Source organism: Bos taurus, chromosome 23, assembly GCF_002263795.3.
Source record: "Bos taurus isolate L1 Dominette 01449 registration number 42190680 breed Hereford chromosome 23, ARS-UCD2.0, whole genome shotgun sequence".
Lineage (NCBI taxonomy): Eukaryota > Metazoa > Chordata > Mammalia > Artiodactyla > Bovidae > Bos > Bos taurus.
The window spans coordinates 22,221,247-22,245,458 of NC_037350.1; the positions used below are offsets into that span (position 1 = coordinate 22,221,247).

General features: G+C 37.4%; 1 protein-coding gene across 3 annotated transcripts in view; it reads right to left on the minus strand.

The window, feature by feature from the left end:
• Positions 1-437: 437 nt before the first annotated feature.
• Positions 438-24,212, minus strand: part of MMUT (methylmalonyl-CoA mutase) — a 41,265-nt gene continuing 17,490 nt past the window's right edge. For 2 of the 3 annotated variants that reach the window (XM_005223373.4, XM_024983375.2), the window contains exons 7-13: positions 15,857-15,968; positions 15,069-15,184; positions 12,284-12,399; positions 10,428-10,559; positions 8,901-9,048; positions 6,490-6,657; positions 438-899 (exon numbers count right to left, since the gene is read on the minus strand). In XM_005223373.4, the coding sequence (XP_005223430.1) occupies positions 771-899; positions 6,490-6,657; positions 8,901-9,048; positions 10,428-10,559; positions 12,284-12,399; positions 15,069-15,184; positions 15,857-15,968 (921 nt within the window). In that variant the 3' untranslated portion in view covers positions 438-770. The remainder of the gene's footprint in view (positions 900-6,489; positions 6,658-8,900; positions 9,049-10,427; positions 10,560-12,283; positions 12,400-15,068; positions 15,185-15,856; positions 15,969-24,212) is intronic. The other variant, NM_173939.2, reaches the window with a different exon arrangement.

Genomic DNA, 24,212 nt, shown 5'->3' on the forward strand with positions numbered 1-24,212 from the left:
GTGAGAGTTGGACTATAAAGAAAGCTGAGCGCCCAAGAATTGATGCTTTTGAACTGTGGTGTTGAGTAGACTCTTACGAGTCCCTTGGAGTGCAAGGAGATCCAACCAGTCCATCCTAAAGGAGATCAGTCCTGGGTGTTCACTGGAAGGACTGATGTTGAAGCTGAAACTCCAATACTTTGGCCACCTGATGTGAAGTGCTGACTCCTTGGAAAAGACCCTGATGCTAGGAAAGATTGAAGGTGGGAGGAGAAGGGGATGACAGAGGATGAGATGGTTGGATGGCATCACCGACTCAATGGACATGAGTCTGGGTGGACTCCGGGAGTTGGTGATGGACAGGGAGGCCTGGCGTGCTGCGGTTCATGGGGTCGCAAAGAGTCGGACATGACTCAGCGACTAAACTGAACTACACTGAAAGAATAGGACTAGTCAGATTGCTTCAGGTATTGTTTAATTCTTAAAATAGAAAGTAAGCAGATTTATAAGAAATATTTCAAAGAAATATCACAACTGTTAAAAATAATACCTTTCTTTCAAGTGTCTGACAAAGTACTCAGCATGTATTACAGAGTTTTTAAGGATAATTTTAATTTTTAAAATTAAAATGAAACTATACACATAGCATGACAGCATTCTTATAAGTCAGGTATTTTCATGTAAAGCTTTCAGGAAAGCACATATTAGGTGTTGAATAATTTGAAGAACATGGCCTCTTTGATCATTACTGAAAGAATAGATCAGAAAAAAGCTAACCCCAAAACAGGATGTTATATAGACTGTTGCTTCTTTTCCAAACACTTTTCAATATCATCAAGCACTTGAACGGCAGCCTTTGGAATTCGAGTCCCAGGACCAAATACATTGGAAACACCAACTTCAAACAGAAATTCATAATCCTGTTGAAAGAATTTATTTTATTAATAGAAGAGACAATATTTCTATTTCAAGAAAGTGAAACAAAAGGACAATGAATGCTGTCCTTTCTTCTTTATCCTCAGTGCCTCAAACTTTGTTATGTGATACACTACTGGCATTTGGGGCTGAAAAATCCTCCATGACTGGGCCTGCCTAACCCTGACCCTTACCCTCCAAGACATTAAAAGAATAAAAGACATTCTGCTCATTTTCCAAAACCTCAGTGTTTTGTTCGTGGTGGGAAGCTGCATGGTCCACCAGGTGAAAACTTCTGGACCCTACACCATATTACCTTACCTAAATTTTTACCACTTGCCATTATTTGTGTTAAATTCAGTATCACATTATAGGTTCAGATTTACAAGGCTACTTATTTCCTCCAAGGTGCTTTGTCTGCAGTTAGGGAATGGCAGTACTTTGAATTTGGCTTCATGCTGGAATTAGATTTTCTATAAATGAAAATTGTTGTTGTTGTTCAGTCACTCAGCTGTGTCCAACTCTTCGTGACCCCATGGGCTGCAGCACGTCAGGCTTCCCTATCCTTGACTATCTCCTGGAGTTTGTTCAAACTCATGTTAACTCATTTGAAAAAAATTCTCTGTTGTTGTTGCTGCTGTTTGTTTGTTTTAAAGACAAAGTTTGAGTGAAAAGATTCCCAGGGCACAAGTACTGTTCCAGGCTTTAGACTGTTTCAACATCAGAGTATTTGTAGCTATAATATCAAGTTGAGGAGATGCTTTAAAGCCCCAATCCTCATTCACTAGGGTGATCATATTTCCAGGACATCCTGGCTTGTGCTTTCTATTGCAATACTTTTTTTCCATGAGTTTTTTTTCTGTTGTTTTTTGTGGGTTTTTTTTAGCTATAATGGACATTAGTTTCAGGTGTACAATCTAATGATTCAGTATGTGCATACACTGTAAGATGATCACCGTGGTAGATCTAGTTAACGTCTATTACCATAAATAAGTAAAAAAATTTTGTGTGTGCACATATGAGTTTAGAACTTTTAAGATTTACTGAAAACCGTGTAACACTGTGAGCTCTTAGTAACTCTCTTCGTTTCTTAGTACTATGTCCTTAAGCGTTTCCCTGGTGGCTCAGTGGTAAAGAATCCCTCTGCCAATGCAAGAGACGTGGGTTCAATCCCTGGGTTGGGAAGATCTCTTGGAGAAGGAAATGGCAACCCACTCCAGTATTCCTGCCTGAGAAATCTCATGGACAGAGGAGCCTGGAAGTCTAAAGTCATGGGGTAGCAAAAGAATCGGACGCTACCTAGCAACCAAACAACAACAACAATGTCCTTAGTCCTTGGTCTCTAAGTTACTACTTAGTTACATACTACTTTCTTAGTAACTTTCAAATACGCAGTACAGTACTATTAACCCGAAGAAGGAAGTGGCACCCCACTCCAGTGCTCTTGCCTGGAAAATCCCATGAACGGAGGAGCCTGGAAGGCTGTAGTCCACGGGGTCGCTGAGGGTCGGACACGACTGAGCGACTTCACTTTCACTTTTCACTTTCACGCATTGGAGAAGGAAATGGCAACCCACTCCAGTGCTCTTGCCTGGAGAATCCCAGGGACAGGGAGCCTGGTGGGCTGCCGTCTATGGGGTCGCACAGAGTCGGACACGACTGAAGTGACTTAGTAGTACTATTAACCATGGTCACCACACTGTACATATATTCCCAGAACTTATTTATTTTATAACTGAAAGTCTGTAATTTTGGCCCCCTTTGCTCGTTTCACCCACCCTCTACCTGCTGCCTCTAGCAACCGTTCTTTCATATAAGATCATGCCGTATTTGTATTTCTGTCTGACTTATTTCACTTAGTATAAAGCCCTCAAGGTCCACCCACGTTGTCATAAATGGCAAGAATTCTTTTATGGCTGAATGATATTCTTCTGTGTATGTGTATGTGTCACATTTTCTTTACTTATTCATCCACTGATGGACATTTAGGTTATTTCCATGTCTTGGCTACTGTAAATAATGCTGCTATGAACATGGGAGGGGGTGAATATATATCAAGCTAGTGTTTTTGTTTTCTTCAGATAAATATCCAGCATTAGGATTGCTGGATCATATGTAGCTCTATTTTTAACTTTTTGAAAAATCTCTGTACTGTTCACCATAGTGGCTGCACCAATTTACATTCCCACCAACAGTGCATAAGAGTTCCCTTTTCTACATATCCTTGACAACACCTGTTATTTCTTGTCTTTTTTATGACAGCTATTCTAATAGATATGAGGTGATATCTCATTGTGGTTTTGATTTGCACATCCTTGATAATTAGTAATGCTGAGCATCTTTTCATGTACCTGTTGACCATTTGTCTTCTTTGAAAAAATGTCTATTCAGATCCTCTGCCCAGTTTTTAATTGAATTATTTGTTTTTGCAACACCCTTTTCAGTAGTATCCATTTTTCATTCTCAAAATTGATCACATGAGATGATAGATTACATGGTCATGCCAATTATCCCCTAACTACTTCTTTTCTGTCTCTATTATTTCCTTGTAATATTCTTATAATACCATAAGTCTGCATTGGCACTTTACATGTCTTATTGCTATAAGCTCCACAATGGCAATGGTTAAATCATTTTGATTAACAGCCATACATTAGTGCTCTCTAATTTAAAAGCTAAGAGACTTTCAGCTGAATAATAGCAATATTTTATATATTTACTGAAAACAAGTAATGAGAAAAATGCATGGGTGTTAACTGATATCATTATATTAAAAAAAGATGCCCATATTAACACACAAGTGTGTCATTATAAAAAATGATCCTTCGTCTTTAAACTCAAGAGGAAAAAGCATGGCAAACACCTACAGATGTTCTGCTGCTGCTGCTGCTAAGTCTCGTCAGTCGTGTCCAACTCTGTGTGACCCCATAGACAGCAGCCCGCTAAGGCTCCTCTGTCCCTGGGATTCTCCAGGCAAGAATAATGGAGTGAGTTGCCATTTCCTTCTCCAATGCATGAAAGTGGAAAGTGAAAGGGAAGTCGCTCAGTCGTGCCCGACTCTTAGCGACCTCATGGACTGCAGCCTACCAGGCTCCTCTATCCATGGGATTTTCCAGGCAAGAGTACTGGAGTGGGGTGCCATTGCCTTCTCCACAGATGTTCTAGGTAATTTAAATATCCAGAGACTTCTATGATATATACGTCTTGAAAGTGTCAGCCCCTTGTATTACAGGCCTGCATTTCTTCTCAATTTGTTTTTTTTAACATCAAAAACGTTTTGTATTTGGGGTATAACCAATTAAGAATGTTGTGGTAGCTTCAGATGAATAGCAAAGGGACTCAGCCATGCATATACATATATCCATTCTCCCCCAAAACCCCTACCATCCAGGCTGGCATAAATTTGTATTTCAATGCCACTACTTTGTACTGCCTAATTATTTTGAGTCTTACATTTTAATATCATGCCTAAGAGCTTAGGTATTAATATTATGGGCTCTAAAACTGCAATACAGATCAAGTGTTCCATAGTCAGACAGTAATAAAGAATTAAAGCCCTTTATATTCTCAAATAATAAACTATACTTGTCAAAATAAGAGGCAAAGGTGCTAACAAAAATAGTTTTGTGTTGACTAATAAAAATTAAATAGTCACTCAGTCGTATCTGACTCTGTGACCCCATGGACTGTACCCACCAGGCTCGTCTGTCCATGGAATTCTCAAGAATACTAGAGAGGGTAGGCATTCTCTTCTCCAGAAATACTAGAGTGGGTAGGCATTCTCTTCTCCAGGGGATCTTCCCCATCCAGGGACTAAACCTGGGTGGGTCTCCTGCACTGGAGGCAGATCCTTTACCATCTGAGCCACCAGGGAACAAAATCACTTTTGTGTTGACTATACCACATTAAGTACTGTGTTGTTAGAAAGAAGTAATATACAGCTGGGTTGCCAGTCCCACATTATAACCAACCTCACAAGCTCATACATATGTATTTTCTCATTTCATAAGTAGTGTATACATTCATTATTTTATATTCTGAATTGTAACAGGAGAAAAACTGAAAACATGGGCACAAGGTCACACTTCACTGACAGATTCCTGCTATATAATGGTTGGGTCTTTGTAGTACGTACAGTCATTTACTTAGGAGCAATCTCATTTATAGTTCTTGTAACTCAATATTTTTTCCATTCTCAGTAAAAACACAATTTGATATCATTAAAAACTGGATTGGAAATAGACCCAGGTTATATCTTAACTATTTTAACTGATTGGTAAGGTCATATATTTGGGTCGGGAAGATCCCCTGGAAAAGGGATAGGCTACCCACTCCAGTATTCACAGGCTTCCCTGGTGACTCAGATGGTGAAGAAATCTACCTGCAATGTGGGAGACCTGGGTTTGATCCCTGGGTTGGGAAGATCCCCGGAAGGAGGACATGGCAACTCACTCCAGTATTCTTGCCTGGAGAATCCCCATGGACAGAGGAGTCTGGTGGGCTACAGTCCATAGGGTCACAAAGAGTGGGACATGACTAAGCAACTAAGCCCTCACAGCACAAGGTCATATGTGGACAGCTCCCTGTCTCCTTAATAAATTAATTAACATTATTGTTACCTAGCATCCATTTATCTTTTCCTAAGAGGATCCACATTCTTGTTCTAGAATCCACATCTCTATTCAGCCATAATTTTCAGGACAGGCTGATTCCATTTATGTGTGAATTAGGTGTTTTTGGCTCTCAGAAAACTATATCCCAATTGAATTAGCTTCATGAAAAAGGGGGTTTTATAGGACCATGTAACTGATACAGTGCTAAGTTAGGGCAGCATTCAGGGATGGGGATATGGAGGAAAAGAACAAGGTAGCAACTCTGAAACAACAGAAGCTAAGTGCTACAGACTGATCAACTAAGGGACTGACTCCACTGCCAGGACGAGGGGTGTTCACTCCTTCCCTGGGGAGGGCTGATATCCTCACTGTGTGTTCACCATTCTTCTCTATTCCCAGTTGTGAGATGTTATTACTTTCAGCCTGTTCCTTTTCCATCGGTGCTTACTGAATATGAAGAAGACAGATCTCTATCTAGGTGACTAATTTGTAGGGAGGCAACTCTCTCACAGAAGCATTATATATTATTAAATTATGCTTACTGAGGGCTTCCCAGGTGATGCTAGTGGTGAAGAACCCGCCTGCCAACGCAGGTAGACCTAAGAGACGAAGGTTTGATCCCTGGGTCGGGAAGATTCCCTGAAGGAGGTAATGGCAACCACTCCAGTGTTCTTGCCTAGAGAATCCCATAGACAGAGGACAGACTACAGTCCATGGGGTCACAAAGAGTTGGATACGACTGAAGCAACTTAGCATGCATGTATGCATACTGAATTATAATACAGTCTAAAGAGAAAACAACATTGACCACTTTTATAGAATTTACTTAGTAGAAGCACTAGGAAATAATTTGGTTCAAATTTGGCTCTAACTCTGCAACACATTTTTAGAGAAAATATACAGTAAATTAAATAATTACATACAAACTACTGTTACTCAGCAGTCCCAGTACAGTACCAGAAAATGTAGGAGATGAAAATACCTGCGGTGGTATCACTCCCCCACACATGACAAGAATATCTGGCCGTCCAAGGGCGTTGAGTTCCTTGATGAGCTCAGGAACTAGGGTCTTGTGCCCAGCAGCGAGGGTGCTCACACCCACAGTGTGCACATCTGCATCCACAGCCTGCTGGGCCACCTCCCGGGGAGTCTGAACAGTTACAAAGTAAAGACGCAAATCATTATTAATCCCAAAAAGTGTTTCTAAAGTGTTACAACTACTTCGGTGGACATTCCAAAATTGTGCTCATTAAAAATCTTGATGTGAATATAACTTCATATTTCACCATTCTCAAATACCACCTCATCCCATTGTTGTATAAACACCAGTGCTGTGTCTGCTTCCAGCTCTACCATTTACCAGTTAAGTTATATCAAGATGAAGTTCCCTGCAAAATCTTTAAGATAAAGGGGAGATATAGGCAAACTATATTATCTCGTCATCATAATTTTTTAAAAAATACATCTGTTGTCTTCATTACCAACATTAAAGAGGGGTAACATGTGATAGGATCTAAAGAATTAAAGACTGAACTTAAAATGCAACATAAAAAAGTGAACCTTAGGATTAAAACTGAATGAGAAGACAGAAGATTGTGGACTACGAAGCACCAGGACCTTGTTCTCCCATGGAAATATGAAATTAACGGTAATATATGGAGCAAAATAGGGCTTCCCTGGTGGCTCAGAGAGTAAAAGAATCTGCCTGCAATGCAGGAGATGCACATTCAATCCCTGGGTCAGGAAGATCTCCTGGAGAAGGGAATGGCTACTCACTCTAGTATTCTTCCTGGAGAATTCCATGGACAGAGGAGCCAGGCAAGCTACAGTCCATGGGGTCAAGACACATCCATGGGGTCAAGACACATGGAGTCAGACACATCTGAGCAACTGACAATCTCATTTTTATTTCATGGAGCAAAATAACAGGAGAACTGTAGAAACTAGTTAAGGAGCTATAGCAACCAGGGAAGTGCATAAACAAGAGAAGGGATGGTTCAGGTGAGGCCATGTCTCTTATTTATTATCTTAGTTTACTACTGGGATATAAAATTATAAAGGATGTTTTCAAACATTCAATTATGAATTAACAAAGATCATATCTCCTTTGTTATGAGTTCATGACATTGCTTTGACAATGTACATGAATTTAAATCATTTCATATTAAAAAAAAGTTATCTACATGTCTCTCATACATATAATGTAAATCAAGACAATTGGGAAGAATAAGGCCATCTGAGAAACCACTGCATAATTATAAGCAGAAAAAATACTATAAAAATTTGTGAATTTTCTTGGAGTTTGGCAAGATTTTAAGACTTGTAGTTTTAGTGCAAAAACAAATGATTCTATACTCATGAATAGAACTACACTTAAGAAGATCCTGAGGAAAGTCATATATTGGTAAAACCTTGAGTCTGCAAAAAATATTAACATGAAATTAAAACCTTTTAAAAATGTGCATATTCTTGCTATTCATTTCTTAAAGATAAGGCATTTAATTTAAGCATAATTTGTTATTCATATCATCCATGCTACCAAAATTTATTAGATTAAAACTCCATTTGAATAATTCAGTTCCAGGCCTTATGTTTATATAAGTCAAACTGGAAATTATCAAATGTTGCAATTTTAAAAACATCAAATCTATTATTTTTATTAAATCAGTCATCAGAGTACTACATGATTGTACCTTTAGCCACAGATAACTATAACTATTTTTTTAAATGATGCAGAATTATGGCAACAAAGCTGATGGTACTAAAAGACAAATTAAATTTTTAGAGATGGTATTTAATGGGGAAATGAACTTTCAATTATTTGTAAAATTCCTTTAGGTTCCAATGGCTGACAACAATTTTTAAAAATTATTTTATTTTATGAAAAAAACATTTCCTGAAAGCTAACCACTAAATATTTGCATTATATTTGATTGTGATTTAAAATAAGCAAACAAACTAAAGCAAAGAGATAGCAAATTGTGAGTAAGAAAGAAGAATGGAAAAGTATTCAACTTAGAAGACTGAAAGCAAACTAAATACATTGTATACGATTCATTTAATCTTAAATATAGTTGAGATTCCTAACAAAACTCACCTTAAACGTGTGAGACTCTAAACACATTTACATATTTATCTAGCAATACAGTTTAAGAACACATACCCAGAAGTCTGGGCTAACTATCGTAAAAATTTTTTCTAGCTTTTCTGAGTAATATCTTAAAATCCCAAATGGGGAAACTCTAATGGGAGACTTAAAGGCTGAGTCTCTTGAGTAAGGTGCACTTCTTTCCCAGTAAAAATTCAATGAATACTCTGTAGTCTTCATTCCAGTTGGCCTATCTGCAGCATATAACAACAGGACTTGAAACTCCTCCCAACAGTTTTCAATACCTGAAAAAGAGGACCAATATCCACATCAAAACCAAGATCAGCAAATCCTGTAGCAATAACTTTGGCTCCTCTGTCATGTCCATCTTGTCCCATTTTTGCCACAAGAAGACGAGGTCTGCGACCTTCACGTTCCATGAACTTCTCAACCCTAAGGAACATTTTAAAATATATTTTAAGGCTTAAGAGTCCTAAAAAAAAAAAAAAGAAAAGACAGTTTAGTGTTAGCAGGTGTGAGTATCACTTCTAGAAAGAAACCTTTAGGACAGGAAGTCAGTAAAGAAATAGCATCACAGACCTTCAAGATTATGATGTTGTAGAAGAGTTATATTTAAGGGGCTAGCAAATAAAAATGAGAATAAAGGCATTAGATACCAAAAAATTAAATAAAATAAAATATAACAGTTATATAATAATTGCCCAAAGGTAAGATATAAAACTATAATTTATTTGCAGCATATCTTTCAAGTTTATATAAAAACAACTAATCTGTTTATTCATATTTTATTAATATCTTTGTTTTACATCAAGAACTCAATTAAAGCCTGAGTATGTTTACCATCTGCCACCCTAGAAGAAAATTTGAAAGACTCTAAGCCTGTAACACTGAGAACATCACAGTGAAGCAATATGAGAAAACAACTTTACAACTTCTTAAGACAGTCTCCAGAGTACAATATGCAGAAATAGTAAAATATTGACTAAAAAACGCCTTCAGAATTATTTATACATATACTTGACTCACTAGCTGTTTTGGACTGTCCATATCTCACTTACCACTCACAAGTGTGAACTCCTCCAAGTGGCCTCAATGTGATATGTTATGATAATGTATAATCAAAATAGTTTCTTGCTTAAGTCAATAAATGTACACCCCAGATGAAAAAGCACTAAGAAACAAATTTACTTTTGTTAAAAGAAAAAAACACGTGCCATTTTGATGACTTTCACCTTGCTTGTTCTGATATTTACCTCATATATGAGTAGAGACATAATTGTGGAAAATTTATTACAGAGGTTGAGAAAACCAATCATCAGGAAGGTACTACTCACACTACAGAAACATGATCAATTTATATTAATTCATATTTCCAACTCATGTTGGACCATGTTACTTACTATCAGTTCAGTAATGACTGATTTTAACTTATTCATAGATGGCAACCAAATATTTACTTTCAAATAGGAAAAGTAAAGATTTTATAATTATTTGAGTGATTAAACAATATAAATAAAATTTAAGCAAATATAAAAGTGTACCATCTTAAGGAGATTGAAATCTAAGTCCCTGGAGGATGTGAAGCAATATCAACATTAAACAAACATTTGCTTTAAATGAGAAACTCTTAAAGGGGACTATGGTCAAAGTTCAAAATATTATTATAGTAAAGCTACAGATTAAGGAGCAAAGTATAAGTCAAATACCAATAATTTCCAGTTGTATGTGAGAAAATTAAGCCCACAGTAGATACATGAGGATTGTGTTAACAGAAAAGATGACATTCTGGTTTAAGAAATCTCACACATTACCTTTTGATAGCAAATGCTATCTCTTTACTTTCTCCAAATTCCTGGCGATAGGCTCCACTCACCATACGGTCATTAGCTTTATGTTCACCAAATACCTTTTTCATGGCATATGTGATTTCTCCAACTGTACATCTAAAATATTAAATGGAGGTTCTGATAACATCACTATTTGGGATATAATATTTATCTTAATATTCAATATACTTAGACATATTTTATTACCTCTGTCAAAAATAGGCTGTCAAAAACCTAAATCTGAATGCTCTTTACCGCATTCATGACTGCATCTTTCCTCAGAATACTTATTAAAAAAAAATACTCTGGATGCCTTTATACAATGTGATCTCTTTCAACATTTGTCAACTGAAAAATGACCAAATGACCTAAAAACTACTAATAGACAAGTATCTAAAGATTACTGAGCAATTCACTGCTTAGCAATATAAATAGGCAAAGAGCAATATTCCCAGTGAGATTTTTTTGACAAAAAGTAAATCTTTTATTAATAGCATATTCCATTTTTGTTTATTAATTCATTCAACATGTACTGAGTACCTAATATGGGGCAAGCACTGGTAAGTGCTAGGATATAGTGATAAATACAACCAAAAAAAAAAAAAAAAAAAAAACACTGGACGGCATCACTGACTCAATGGACGTGAGTCTGAGTGAACTCCGGGAGTTGGTGATGGACAGGGAGGCCTGGCGTGCTGCGATTCATGGGGTCGCAGAGAGTTGAACACGACTGAGCAACTGAAATGACTGACTGACTGACTAACTGACTGACCCTTGCAGAGCATATCATCCAGTCAGAATATACACACAGTACACTAACAAACAAATAAATTAATTTCATATGGTAATAAGTACTATGAAGACATTAAAATAGGAAAAATAGAATGAGGTGCTTGGGAAAGCTGTTTTAAAGCAGTTGAAGACATGAAGATACAGCTTTTGAACTAAGATCTAAATGATGAGAAAGAGAAACTCAAGGGAACATAAGAGGGAAAAGTGTTTGAAAAAGGAAATGCCAAATGAATGACTCTGAGAAGTAGGAAAATATATTTTATGGGCTAAAAATAGAAAGAAGGTAATTGGGGACACTAATAAAGGAAGCAGGATAAGACAAGGTCAGAGAAGTAGGCAAGAGTTACATTCAGCCGTCTTACAAGTCATAGTAAGATTAGGTTTTAATTTAAAAGAAATGGGAGAACATTGAAGGATTTTAAGCAGAGAAGTCTTCTTATTTCTTTTAAGAAATTAAAACTGAAAAACAAACAAAAAAGTAACATACTATTCATTCTATCCCTTAAGCAGCTGAAACAACTTAAAAGTTCATTATATTAATTATATTAAGCAATAAACAATAAAAGCAAAACCAATTTCTTTAGTGACTTTATCATATATTGGGAGAAAAGATTTTGCGGGTCACTTGCTTTTCTGCATGTTCTATAAGGCAAAGATGTCTACATAGTACATAGCTCAGAAAGAAAGAGATACTGTCCACCTTTGACAAAGGGCAGGTTTGCTTACTGTGAGCATAATAATGTCTTCCTATACTTGAGAGAACATCAAATTTGAACCTGTAAATCAGTGATATTACAAGAGCTTCAAATGTCCTGAGCCACAGGGAAATACAGCTATTAATATACTCCATGCAAAATGGATGAATGTTTTTAAAGCACAGATATTTAAAAAAAAAAAAAAAAGAAGAATTAATTTTATTTTGGTTTCCAATTATTTTCTTTGAGGTTCACATGGTTTATAGAATCAATCTCTTATTTAAGACTGATTCTGAAAAACTAAACTGGTCAACTTTTAGTATTTGGAAAACTTCCAACTTATATATCCTTTACCTTGCTCGAGTTGCATCTACAGCAAGAGCGAGAATATTCCCATCTCCACTGGCAGCACATGCAGTCAGAGCATCCAGACACCGTTCAGCCAAAGCCTGATCCCTACTGGATTTGACCTTACAGAAACAGGTAAGGAAAGGGACAGTTTGTGTGATTATAAAATAAAATAGAGATCAGATTATACACACACACACACACACACACACACATATACACATATATATACACACACGTTTCATATGGAAACTGTTCCAAAATCCTAACTTTAAAAGCAAAAGAAAAAAAAGAGAAAGAGATAACATATATCCTACATTTGGTATTCATTTCATTTATTCACTCCTTCAACGTTTAAGAACCTCCTAAAGTAATGCCAAATTCTGTCTAACACTGATAATTCAGAAACAAGCAGGGCAATAATAAACAATAGTGCTGACCCTCCCAAGTACTTAAGAGATCAAACTTAGAAATATCTTAGTTATATAATACTTTATTAGCTCTGGACCCAACCACATGCCTAAACAAAGTTACCTAAAATTCAACTTTTTAAAAGTTTTCACATCTGTATGAGTCTAAAATATGATGCTGCTTAAGTATGCAGGTCAGGAAGCAACAGTTAGAACTGGACATGGAACAACAGACTGGTTCCAAATAGGAAAAGGAGTTCGTCAAGGCTGTATATTGTCACCCTGTTTATTTCACTTATATGCAGAGTACATCATGAGAGACGCTGGACTGGAAGAAACACAAGCGGGAATCAAGATTGCCAGGAGAAATATCAATAACCTCAGATATGCAGATGACACCACCCTTATGGCAGAAAGTGAAGAGGAACTCAAAAGCCTCTTGATGAAAGTGAAAGTGGAGAGTGAAAAAGTTGGCTTAAGGCTCAACATTCAGAAAACGAAGATCATGGCATCCGGTCCCACCACTTCATGGGAAATAGATGGGGAAACAGTGGAAACAGTGTCAGACTTTATTTTTCTGGGCTCCAAAATCACTACAGATGGTGACTGCAGCCATGAAATTAAAAGACGCTTACTCCTTGGAAGGAAAGTTATGCCCAACCTAGATGGCATATTCGAAAGCAGAGACATTACTTTGCCAACAAAGGTCCGCCTAGTCAAGGCTATGGTTTTTCCTGTGGTCATGTATGGATATGAGAGTTGGACTGTGAAGAAGGCTGAGCACCGAAGAATTGATGCTTTTGAACTGTGGTGTTGGAGAAGACTCTTGAGAGTCCCTTGGACTGCAAGGAGATCCAACCAGTCCATTCTGAAGGAGATCAGCCCTGGGATTTCTTTGGAAGGAATGATGCTAAAGCTGAAACTCCAGTACTTTGGCCACCTCATGCGAAGAGTTGACTCACTGGAAAAGACTCGGATGCTGGGAGGGATTGGGGGCAGGAGGAGAAGGGGACGACAGAGGATGAGATGGCTGGATGGCATCACTGACTCGATGGACGTGAGTCTGAGTGAACTCTGGGAGTTGGTGATGGACAGGGAGGCCTGGCGTGCTGCGATTCATGGGGTCGCAAAGAGCTGGACACGACTGAGCGACTGATCTGATCTGATCTGAAGATGCCACTAAAATTTTAACATATTTATAAGCAGAGGGGGATTAGGAAATTCATATTAAAGGCAAAGAACAAACCACATCCATTATCATTACTGAATTTCTCTCTTACCTAAAAATAAGTTATATTATCATTTATGGTAACTGTGTGCCCTCAAGCTGTAAGTTTAAGAAAGTTTAAGTAAAAGAGAGGAAACAAGGAGTTTTCCAAATATAATAAATATTGAGACTTTTGTGGTCATTAGAAATATAATGCTACATCCTAAATAAAACTCTTTTTAAAAAAAGGCAAAAATGTGGGAGAGGAACAATAAACTCCTGAATGAGGGTATAAAAAGAAATAATATCATTAAACATCTGCCATTAACTCTAATAGAAAAAACAAATGGAAGATGAATGTTGTGCATATACTCTAACTGGACAAAGTCTATTAGATTCTTAAAAGAATACTTAAACTAAGGGGGGGAAAGTCCTATCTTAATCACAAGGATAGTAAACAGAGAAAATCATTAAGGAACTTCAACTTTCCCACCTTAGAAATAGCAGTGATTACTAAAGCCAGAGATTATGAGACAAAGTAGCTCCATATAATAGAAATATATAGTTACAACAATAAGAATTAATATGTTTTATCTATTTTAGTACTTTGTATACTTTGGTTCCTCTCAGTAAGAAACTGGAAATAAAAAATTATACCAGTACTCTAGTTTCAATCAAAATAAACATCTTTCATTCTAAATTATATCTTACTGAAACACTATTCAAATATATTTGAATTAAAAAAAAAATGAAAGCAAATAATTATTTCATAGTAGTATCAGGAACACAAAAATAAATTACAGTGAGAAGACCTGGGTTCAAACATGGACTCTGAATTCAATCTTGTTTTCAACTTTGAGCTCAAATCAATAAATTATTGATTTGTTATTATTATGGAGCAGTTTCTAATAAGAACATACAAGTTTCACAGAGGCAGACATTATGATTAAAAGGGTGAATGTTTAATATCAACAGACTTAGATTTGAGTCTTGCTTAATTATTTATCCTGAGCAAGTTTCTCAATCTCCCTTATCTTTAGTTCCTTTCTCTCTAAAATGTTGGGAAATAATACATACCTCACATGGTTGTTGTAACAATAGAGCAGGACACATGAGGGCTTGGACAGTGCCCAGCATACCAAAAAAAACACTCAAATATGATACCTGTTATTACCTTCTTAAGTTTTTCAATCTGCTTATTACGCACTGAAGTATTATCAATTGCCAAAACATCCACAGATTCTTCTTTTTCCAACTGGTACTTATTTACTCCAACAATTACTTCAGAACCTGTCAATTTCCCAGAGGAAAATAATATGTATATTCTATTCACAAATAATTGTCTAACAGTAATGCTCTGATCACCACATACTTTTCTTATAAGTTTGATATTTTTAAGTAGTATTCTTAACTCCTAATAGACATCAATAAAGATCAGCAAATACCAATATGGAATAGGGGTAGAAGGGGAAAAGACAAGTATATATCAAAATATCTGAAAGGGAGGGCTTTTATTATTCTCTCAAACTTTCCCAGAGCTTCTGATAAACTCTCTTCTAACACTACAAAATTAAGACAGTAGCAGCAGCTACCATCTAAGATTTATAAGGTAGAAGACAAATGTGCAAGAGCTTTTCTGGTAGTTTAATTCCCTTACAGCCAACCACTTTTAAACAACAACAACAAAAAAGCCTTTAAAAATTCATAAATGATAAACTAGAATTACAAACTCTGCTTTATAATGCCTCCAAATATACTTTATACATGTTTTCCCATGTGTATCCAGGCATGCAAAAATACAACACAGAGATAGATACATATAGATTCATGAGAAACATTTTATCCAAGTTTCACTTATCCATAACTTTTGTTCTATTAACTATATGCGCTATCTTCAAATAGAAATTAATATTTCTTTTTAAATACTTCATTTCACATAAAACCTTTTCTACTTTGTCTTACCAGAATCTATTCTAGCTTGTCTTCGGGCAGCACATTCTTCAATTCGAAGCTTAGGTATTCCCTCTGCTACAGCTTTGGCCATTCCACCCATCTCCTCAATTTCATTAATGAGCTAATAAGAAAAATACATTAATAAAATTAGAAGAGAATATGAAAATATTTTAATAAATAGTACAAACATGTTATGCTATGTAAATACTAAAGTTAATAAAATTATAAATTATTTTAGTGGTAAATTTAATGTTTCTTGAGAAAAGAAGTAATAAGAGCATTGATTAGAAATTCTGCAGAGCTAACAATATTGTGTGATAGGTGGCTCAGACGGTAAAGAGTCTGTCTACAATCCAGGAGACCTGGGTTTAATCTCTGGGCCGGGAAGATTCCCTGGAGAAGGAAATGGCAACTCACTCTAGTACTCTTGCCTAGAAAATCGCATGGATGGAGTAGCCTGGTGCAGGCTACTCCATCCATGGGGTCGCAAAGAGTCAGACATGACTGAGCGACTTCACTTCAGAAGAGCGTAAACCTTAAAAAGTTCTCATTACAAGCAAAACTATCTGTAACTATGTGTAGTAATGGATGTTAACCAAACTTATTCAGATAATTTTTTAACAATATATACAAATATTAAATCCTTACACTGTACACTTTAAACTAACACAATGTAAATATGCAAATTACATCAATTAAAAAGGACATTCTGTGTTTAAAATCATTTAAAAAGACAACAGAAGGGGAGAGACGACCTAAGATGGCGGAGGACGGGGAGGCCACTTGCTCCCCCACAAATTCATCAAAAGATCATTTGAACGCTGAGCAACTTCCACAAAACAACTTCTGAATGCTGGCAGAGGACACCAGGCACCCAGAAAGGCAGCCTGTTCTCTTCGAAAGGAGGCAGGACAAAATATAAAGGACAAAAAGTGAGACAAGAGTTAGGGACAGAGACCCGTCCTGGGGAGGTGGCGTGAAGGAGAAATTTCCAAACAGTAAGAAACTCTCTCACAGGTGGGTCTGTGGGGAGTTTTGGAATCTCAGAGGGCAACATAACAGGGAGAAGAAAAAAAAAGCCCACAGAATACACGCCTAACCGCAACTGCCAGTGGAGAAGTAGCCCAGACACTTGTATCTGCCACCAGCAAGTGGGGGCTGGACAGGGAGGCATGGGCTGCATAATTGGTGCTTAGGTTAAGGACAGGACATGAATGCCCTGAGGACAATCTGAGGGAGCTAACATGAGATAGCAACCCAAACTGTGGGATAGCCAGAGAGGAAAAAAAAAGAGAACTTTACTGCGAAAGGCTCTAACGTGCAGACTGGCCCGTTCACACAGCAAAGGATTGAGCGAATACCAAAGGATAGCTAGTCGGCTGCATACAGGCCCCTATCCCTTGCCGGAGGCAGAGAGGCAGGCCTGTGACAGCCTGAACCAAAAGGCAAGGGGCTGCTGCAATCTCGGCCCCAGAGACCGGCATTCTCCACCAAACTGTGAGCAGGCTCCCAGCTGCTAACCACATCTTCCTGGGATCCTGGAACAGTTGACATCGGCCAGGAGGGTCACAGCCTGAGATCAGCTCCCCAGGGAGACACCCAGCACACCTGAGATAATGCTCTCGTGGCGCACCCAGGAAACCAAGCAGCCAAGACCAGGGAGATGATTAAGACGCACAGCCCACCTGGGACAGTGCACTCACCAAGCACCTGGTCGCCTGATCTGCTCAGACCTGGGAAGGGCACAAAACGCATGCCTAACCAAGTCTGTGCACTTGCAGAGTACCCCAGAACCTGAGCAGCTTAGCCCTGGGAAGCACACACTGCCTTGAGCTGGAGCAAACCCAGTGTGGTCCATCCACAGCAAGCACTCCCCACACATGCCAGCGATGTCTGTTTGCAGTACCCTGCCTCCCCATAACACAACTGAACAAGTGAGCCTAAACAAGTAACCACCTTTGCACCCTTGTGTCAGGATGGAATTTAGACACTGAAGAAACTTGCAAACAGAGGAAGCCAAAATAAACAAGAGGGAACCACTCTGAAGTGACAGGTGAAACAGATTAAAACCCTGTCGTTAACATTTACTAAGCACTGGAGGCAGCCTATAGAACTTGAGAACAAGTACAAGCTGGAACAAGGAACTATCTGAAACTGAAATGACCCCACACTGCTCTCAACAGCTCCAAAGAAATTCCTAGATATATTTTTACTATGATCACTTTTTAATTTTTTTAATTAAGTTATTAATTACTCCTCTAATTTTCATTTTTATAACCTACAATTACCTTGCAAAAAAATAAAAAGACCCTATTTTTAAAGCAAATTTCATATATATATATTTTATAACGATTGGTTTTGTATTTTTAATATGTATTTTTGAGAATCTAACCTCTACTCTAGAGTTTTAATCTTTGCTTTTTGGTATTTGTTATCAGTTTTGTACCTTTAAGAATCTAATCCTCAAAAAAAAAAAAAGAATCTAATCTTCAGTACCCATTTTCACTTAGGGGTGTGATTACTGGCTTGATTGCTCTCTCCCCTTTTAACTCTACCTTTTCTCCCCCAGGTCACCTCTATCTCCTCCGTTCCCCTTCTCTTCTCTACTTAACTCCATGAATCTCTCTAGGTGTTCTGGGCTGTGGAGAACACTTAGGGAACTGCTTACTGGCTAGATTGCTCTCTCCTCTTTTGACTCCCCCTTTCTCCTCCAGATCACCTCCATCTCCCTCCTCCCTCTTCTCTTCTCTATGTAACTCTGTGAATCTCTCCAGGTGCTCCAGACTGTGGAGAACACTTAGGGAACTGATTATTGGCTAGCTTGCTCTCTCCCCTTTTGACTCCCCCTTTCTCCTCCTGGTCACCTCTATCTCCCTCCTCCCTCCTCTCTTCTCCACGTAGCTCTGTGAATCTCTCTGGGTGTCCCTCACTGTGGAGAATTGTTTCACCATCAACGAAGATGTTTTATCATCTAGGATGTTTTATCATGTGCTGTATGGATAGAGACATCTTGAGGCTACTGTAAGAATAAGACTGAAAGCCAGAGGCAGGAGGCTTAAATCCAAAACTGACAACATCAGAGAACTTCCGACTCCAGGGAATACTAATAGACAAGAACTCACCCAAAAGCCTCCATACCTACACTGAAACCAAACTCCACCCAAGAGCCAACAATTCCAGAGCAAGACATACCACACTAATTCTCCAGCAATGCAGGAACATAGCCCTGAGCATTAATATACAGGCTGCCCAAAGTCACACCAAACCCATAGACACTCCAAAACTCACTACTGGACACTTCATTGCACTTCAGAGAGAAGAGATCCAGCTCCACCCACCAGAACACAGACACAAGCTCTCCTAACCAGGAAACCTTGACAAGCCACTAGTCCAACCCCACCCACAGGGAGCAGGCTCCACAATAAAAAGGAACCACACACTTCCAGCCTACAGAAAGGGCACCGCAAACACAGCAATCTAAACAAAATGAAAAGGCAGAGAAATATTCAGCAGGTAAAGGAACATGACAAATGCCCACCAAACCAAACCAAAGAGGAGACAGGGAGTCTACCTGAAAAATAATTCAGAATAATGATAGTAAAGATGATGGAAAGTCTTGAAAACAAAATGGAGTTACAGATAAACAGACTAGAGACAAGGATTGAGAAGATGTAAGAAATGTTTAACAAGGACCTAGAAGAAATAAAGAAGAGTCAATTGATAAGGAATAATGCAATAACTGAGATCAAAAGCAGTCTGGCGGGAACCAACAGTAGAATAACTGAGGCAGAAGACAGGATAAGTGAGGTGGAAGATACAATGTTGGAAATAAATGAAGGAGAGAGGGAAAAAGAAAAGAAGAATTAAAAGAAGTGAGAACAACCTCAGAGACCTCTGGGACAATGTTAAATGCCCCAGTATTCGAATCATAGGAGTCCCAGGAGAAATAGACAAAAAGAAAGGGCATGAGAAAATACCTGAGGAGATAATAGTTGAAAATGTCCCTAAAATGGCGAAGGAAATAGCCACCTAAGTCCAAGAAACCCATAGAGTCCCAAACAGGATAAACCCAAGGTGAAGCACCCCAAGACACACATTAATCAAACTAACGAAGATCAAACAGAAAGAGCAAATATTAAAAGCAGCAAAGGAAAAAAGCACAATAACACACAAGAGGATCCCCATAAGGATAACAGCTGATCTCTCAATAGAAACTCTTCAGGCCATAAGGGAATGGCAGGACATATTTAAAGTAATGAAAGAGAAAAATCTACAACCCAGATTACTATACCCAGCAATGATCCCATTCAAATATAAAGGAGAAATCAAAAGCTTTACAGACAAGCAAAAGCTGAGAGAATGCAGCACCACCAAACCAATTCTTCAACAAATGCTAAAGGACCTTCTCTAGACAGAAAACACAGAAAAGGATAAACTTGAACCCAAAACAACAAAGTAAATGGCAATGGGATCTACTTATCAATAATTACCTTGAACGTAAATGGGTTGAATGCCCCAACCAAAAGACAAAGACTGGCTGAATGGATACAAAAACAAGACCCCTATATATGCTGTCTACAAGAGACCCACCTGAAACCAAGGGACACATACAGACTGAAAGTGAAGGGCTGGAAAAAGATATTTAATGCAAATGGAGACCAAAAGAAAGCAGGAGTAGCAATACTCATATCAGATAAAACAGACTTTGAAATAAAGGCCATGAAAAGAAGGACACTACATAATGATCAAAGGATCAATCCAAGAAGATATAACAATTATAAATATATATGCATCCAACATAGGAGTACCTCAATATGTAAGGCAAATGTTAACAAGTATGAAAGAGGAAATTAACAGTAACACAATAATAATGGGAGACTATATCCCACTCACACTGAAGGATAGATCAACCAAACATAAAATGAGCAAGGAAACATAAACTTTAAATGATATAATGGGCCAGTTAGACCTAATTGATATCTATAGGACATTTCACCCCAAAACAATAAATTTCACCTTTTTCTCAAGTACACACAAAACATTCTCCAGTATAGACCACATCCTGGCCTATAAATCTAGCCTTGGTAAATTCAAAAAAATTGAAATCATTTCAAGCATCTTTTCTGATCACAATGTGGTAAGATTAGATGGCAACTACAGGAAAAAAAAAAAAAACTATTAAAAATACAAACATATGGAGGCTAAACAACATGCTTCTGAATAACCAATAAATCACGGAAGAAATAAAAAAGGAAATCAAAATATGCATAGAAACAAACAAAAATGAAAACACGGCAACCCAAAACCTATGGGATTCAGTAAAAGCAGTGCTAAGGGGAAGGTTCATGGCAATACAAGCTTACTTCAAGAAACAAAAGAAAAATCAAATAAATAACCTAACTTTACACCTAAAGCAAATAGAAAAAGAAGAAATGAAGAACCCCAGGGTTAGTAGAAGGAAAGGAATCATAAAAATTAGAGCAGAAATAAATGAAAAAGAAACAAAGGAGGCTTTAGCAAAAATCAACAAAACTAAAAGCTGGTTCTTTGAAAAGATAAATAAAATAAACAAACCATTAGCCAGATTCATCAAGAAACAAAGGGAGAAGAATCAAATCAACAAAATTAGAAATGAAAATGGAGAAATCACAACAGACAACACAGAAATACAAAGGATCCTAAGAGACTACTATCACAACTATATGCCAATAAAATGGACAACTTGGAAGAAATGGACGAATTCTTAGAAAAGTAAAACCTTCCAAAACTGAACCAGGAAGAAACAGAAAATCTTAACAGACCCATCACAAATACGGAAATTGAAACTAATCAAAAATCTTCCAACAAACAAAAGCCCAGGACCAGATGGCTTCACAGGTGAATTCTACCAAAAATTTAAAGAAGAGCTAACACCCATCCTACTTAAACTCTTCCAGAAAATTGCAGAGAAAGATGAACTCCCAAACTCATTCTATGAGGCCACCATCACCCTAATACCAAAATCAGAAAAGATGCCACAAAAAAAGAAAACTATAGGCCAATATCACTGACGAAGATAGATGCAAAAATCCTCAACAAAATTCTAGCAAATAGAATCCAACAACATATTAAAAAGATCATACATCATGACCAAGTGGGCTTTATCCCAGGGATGCAAGGTTTCTTCAATATTTGCAAATCAATCAATGTGATACACCACATTAACAAATTGAAAGATAAAAACCATATGATTATCTCAATATATGCAGAGAAAGCCTTTGACAAAATTCAATACCCATTTATGATACAAAAAACTCTTCAGAAAGCAGGCATAGAAGGAACATACCTCAACATAATAAAAGCCATATATGATAAACCACAGCAAATATTATCCACAATGGTGAAAAACTGAAAGCATTTCCCCTCAAGTCAGGAACAAGACAAGGGTGCCCACTTTCACTACTATTCAACACAGTTTTGGAAGTCCTAGCTATAGCAATCAGAGAAGAAAAAGAAATAAAAGGAATCCAGATGGAAAAAAAAGAAGTAAAACTCTGTTTGCAGATGACATGATCCTCTACATAGAAAATCCTAAAGACACCACCAGAAAATTACTAGAGATAATCAATGAATATAGTAAAGTTGCAGGATATGAAATTAATACACAGAAATCCCTTGCACTCCTATACACTAACAATGAAAAAACAGAAAGAGAAATTAAGGAAACAATCCCATTCACCATTGCAATAAAAAGAATAAAATACTTAGGAATAAACCTACCTAAAGAAACAAAAGACCTATATATAAAAAACTACAAAACACTGATGAAAGAAATCAAAGATGACACAAATAGATGGAGAAATATACCATGTTCATGGATCAGAAGAATCAACATAATGAAAACGAGCATACTATCCAAAGCAATCTATCGATTCAGTGCAATCCCTATCAAGCTACCAATGGTATTTTTCACAGAACTAGAACAAATAATTTCACAATTTGTATGGAAATACAAAAAAAAATCTCAAATAGCCAAAGCAATTTTGAGAATGAAGAATGGAACTGGAGGAATCAACCTGCCTGACTTCAGGCTCTACTACAAAGCCACAGTCATCAAGATAGTATGGTACTGGCACAAAGACAGAAATATAGACCAATGGAACAAAATAGAAAGCCCAGAAATAAATCCACGCACCTATGGACACCTTATCTTTGACAAAGGAAGCAAAAACATACAATGGAGAAAAGATAATCTCTTTAACAAGTGGTGCTGGGAAAACTGGTCAACCACCTGTAAAAGAATGAAACTAGAACACTTTCTAACACCATACACAAAAATTAACTCAAAATGTTAAGTTAATTAACACAAAAATTAACTTAAAGACCTAAATGTAAGACCAGAAACTATAAAACTCCTAGAAGAAAACATAGGCAAAACACTCTCTGACATAAATCACAGGAAGATCCTCTATGACCCACCTCCCAAAGTAATGAAAATAAACGCAAAAATAAACAAATGAGACCTAATTAAACTTAAAAGCTTTTGCATAATGAAGGAAACTATAAGCAAGGTGAAAAGACAGCCTTCAGAATGGGAGAAAATAATAGCAAATGAAGCAACTGACAAGAACTAATCGCAAAAGCAGCTCATGCAGCTCAATACCAGAAAAATAAATGACCCAATCAAAAAATGGGCCAAAGAACTAAACAGATATTTGTCCAAAGAAGACATATAGATGGCTAACAAACACATGAAAAGATGCTCAACATCATTCCTTATCAGAGAAATGCAAATCAAAACCACAATGAGGTACCATCTCATGCCAGTCAGCAATGGCTGCTATCAAAGTCTACAAACAATAAACACTGGAGAGGGTGTGGAGAAAAGGGAACCCTCTTACACTGTTGGTGAGAATGCAAACTAGTACAGCCACTATGGAGAACAGTGTGGAGATTCCTTAAAAAACTGCAAACAGAACTGCCATACAACCCAGCCATCCTACTGCTGGGCATACACACTGAGGAAACCAGAACTGAAAGAGACACGTATACCCCAATGTTCATCGCAGCAATGTTTACAATAGCTAGGACATGGAAGCCAGACACGCCTGAAGCAACTTAGCATCAGCAGCAGCAGCAGCAGGACACGGAAGCAACCTAGATGTCCATCGGCAGACAAATGGTTAAGAAATCTGTGGTACATATACAAAATGGAATATTACTCAGCTATTAAAAAGAATGCATGTGAATCAGTTCTAATGAGGTGGATAAAACTGGAGCCTATTATACAGAGTGAAGTAAGTCAGAAAGAAAAACACCAATACAGTATTAGCATATATATATATGATATTTAGAAAGATGGTAACAATAACCCTATACGTGAGAC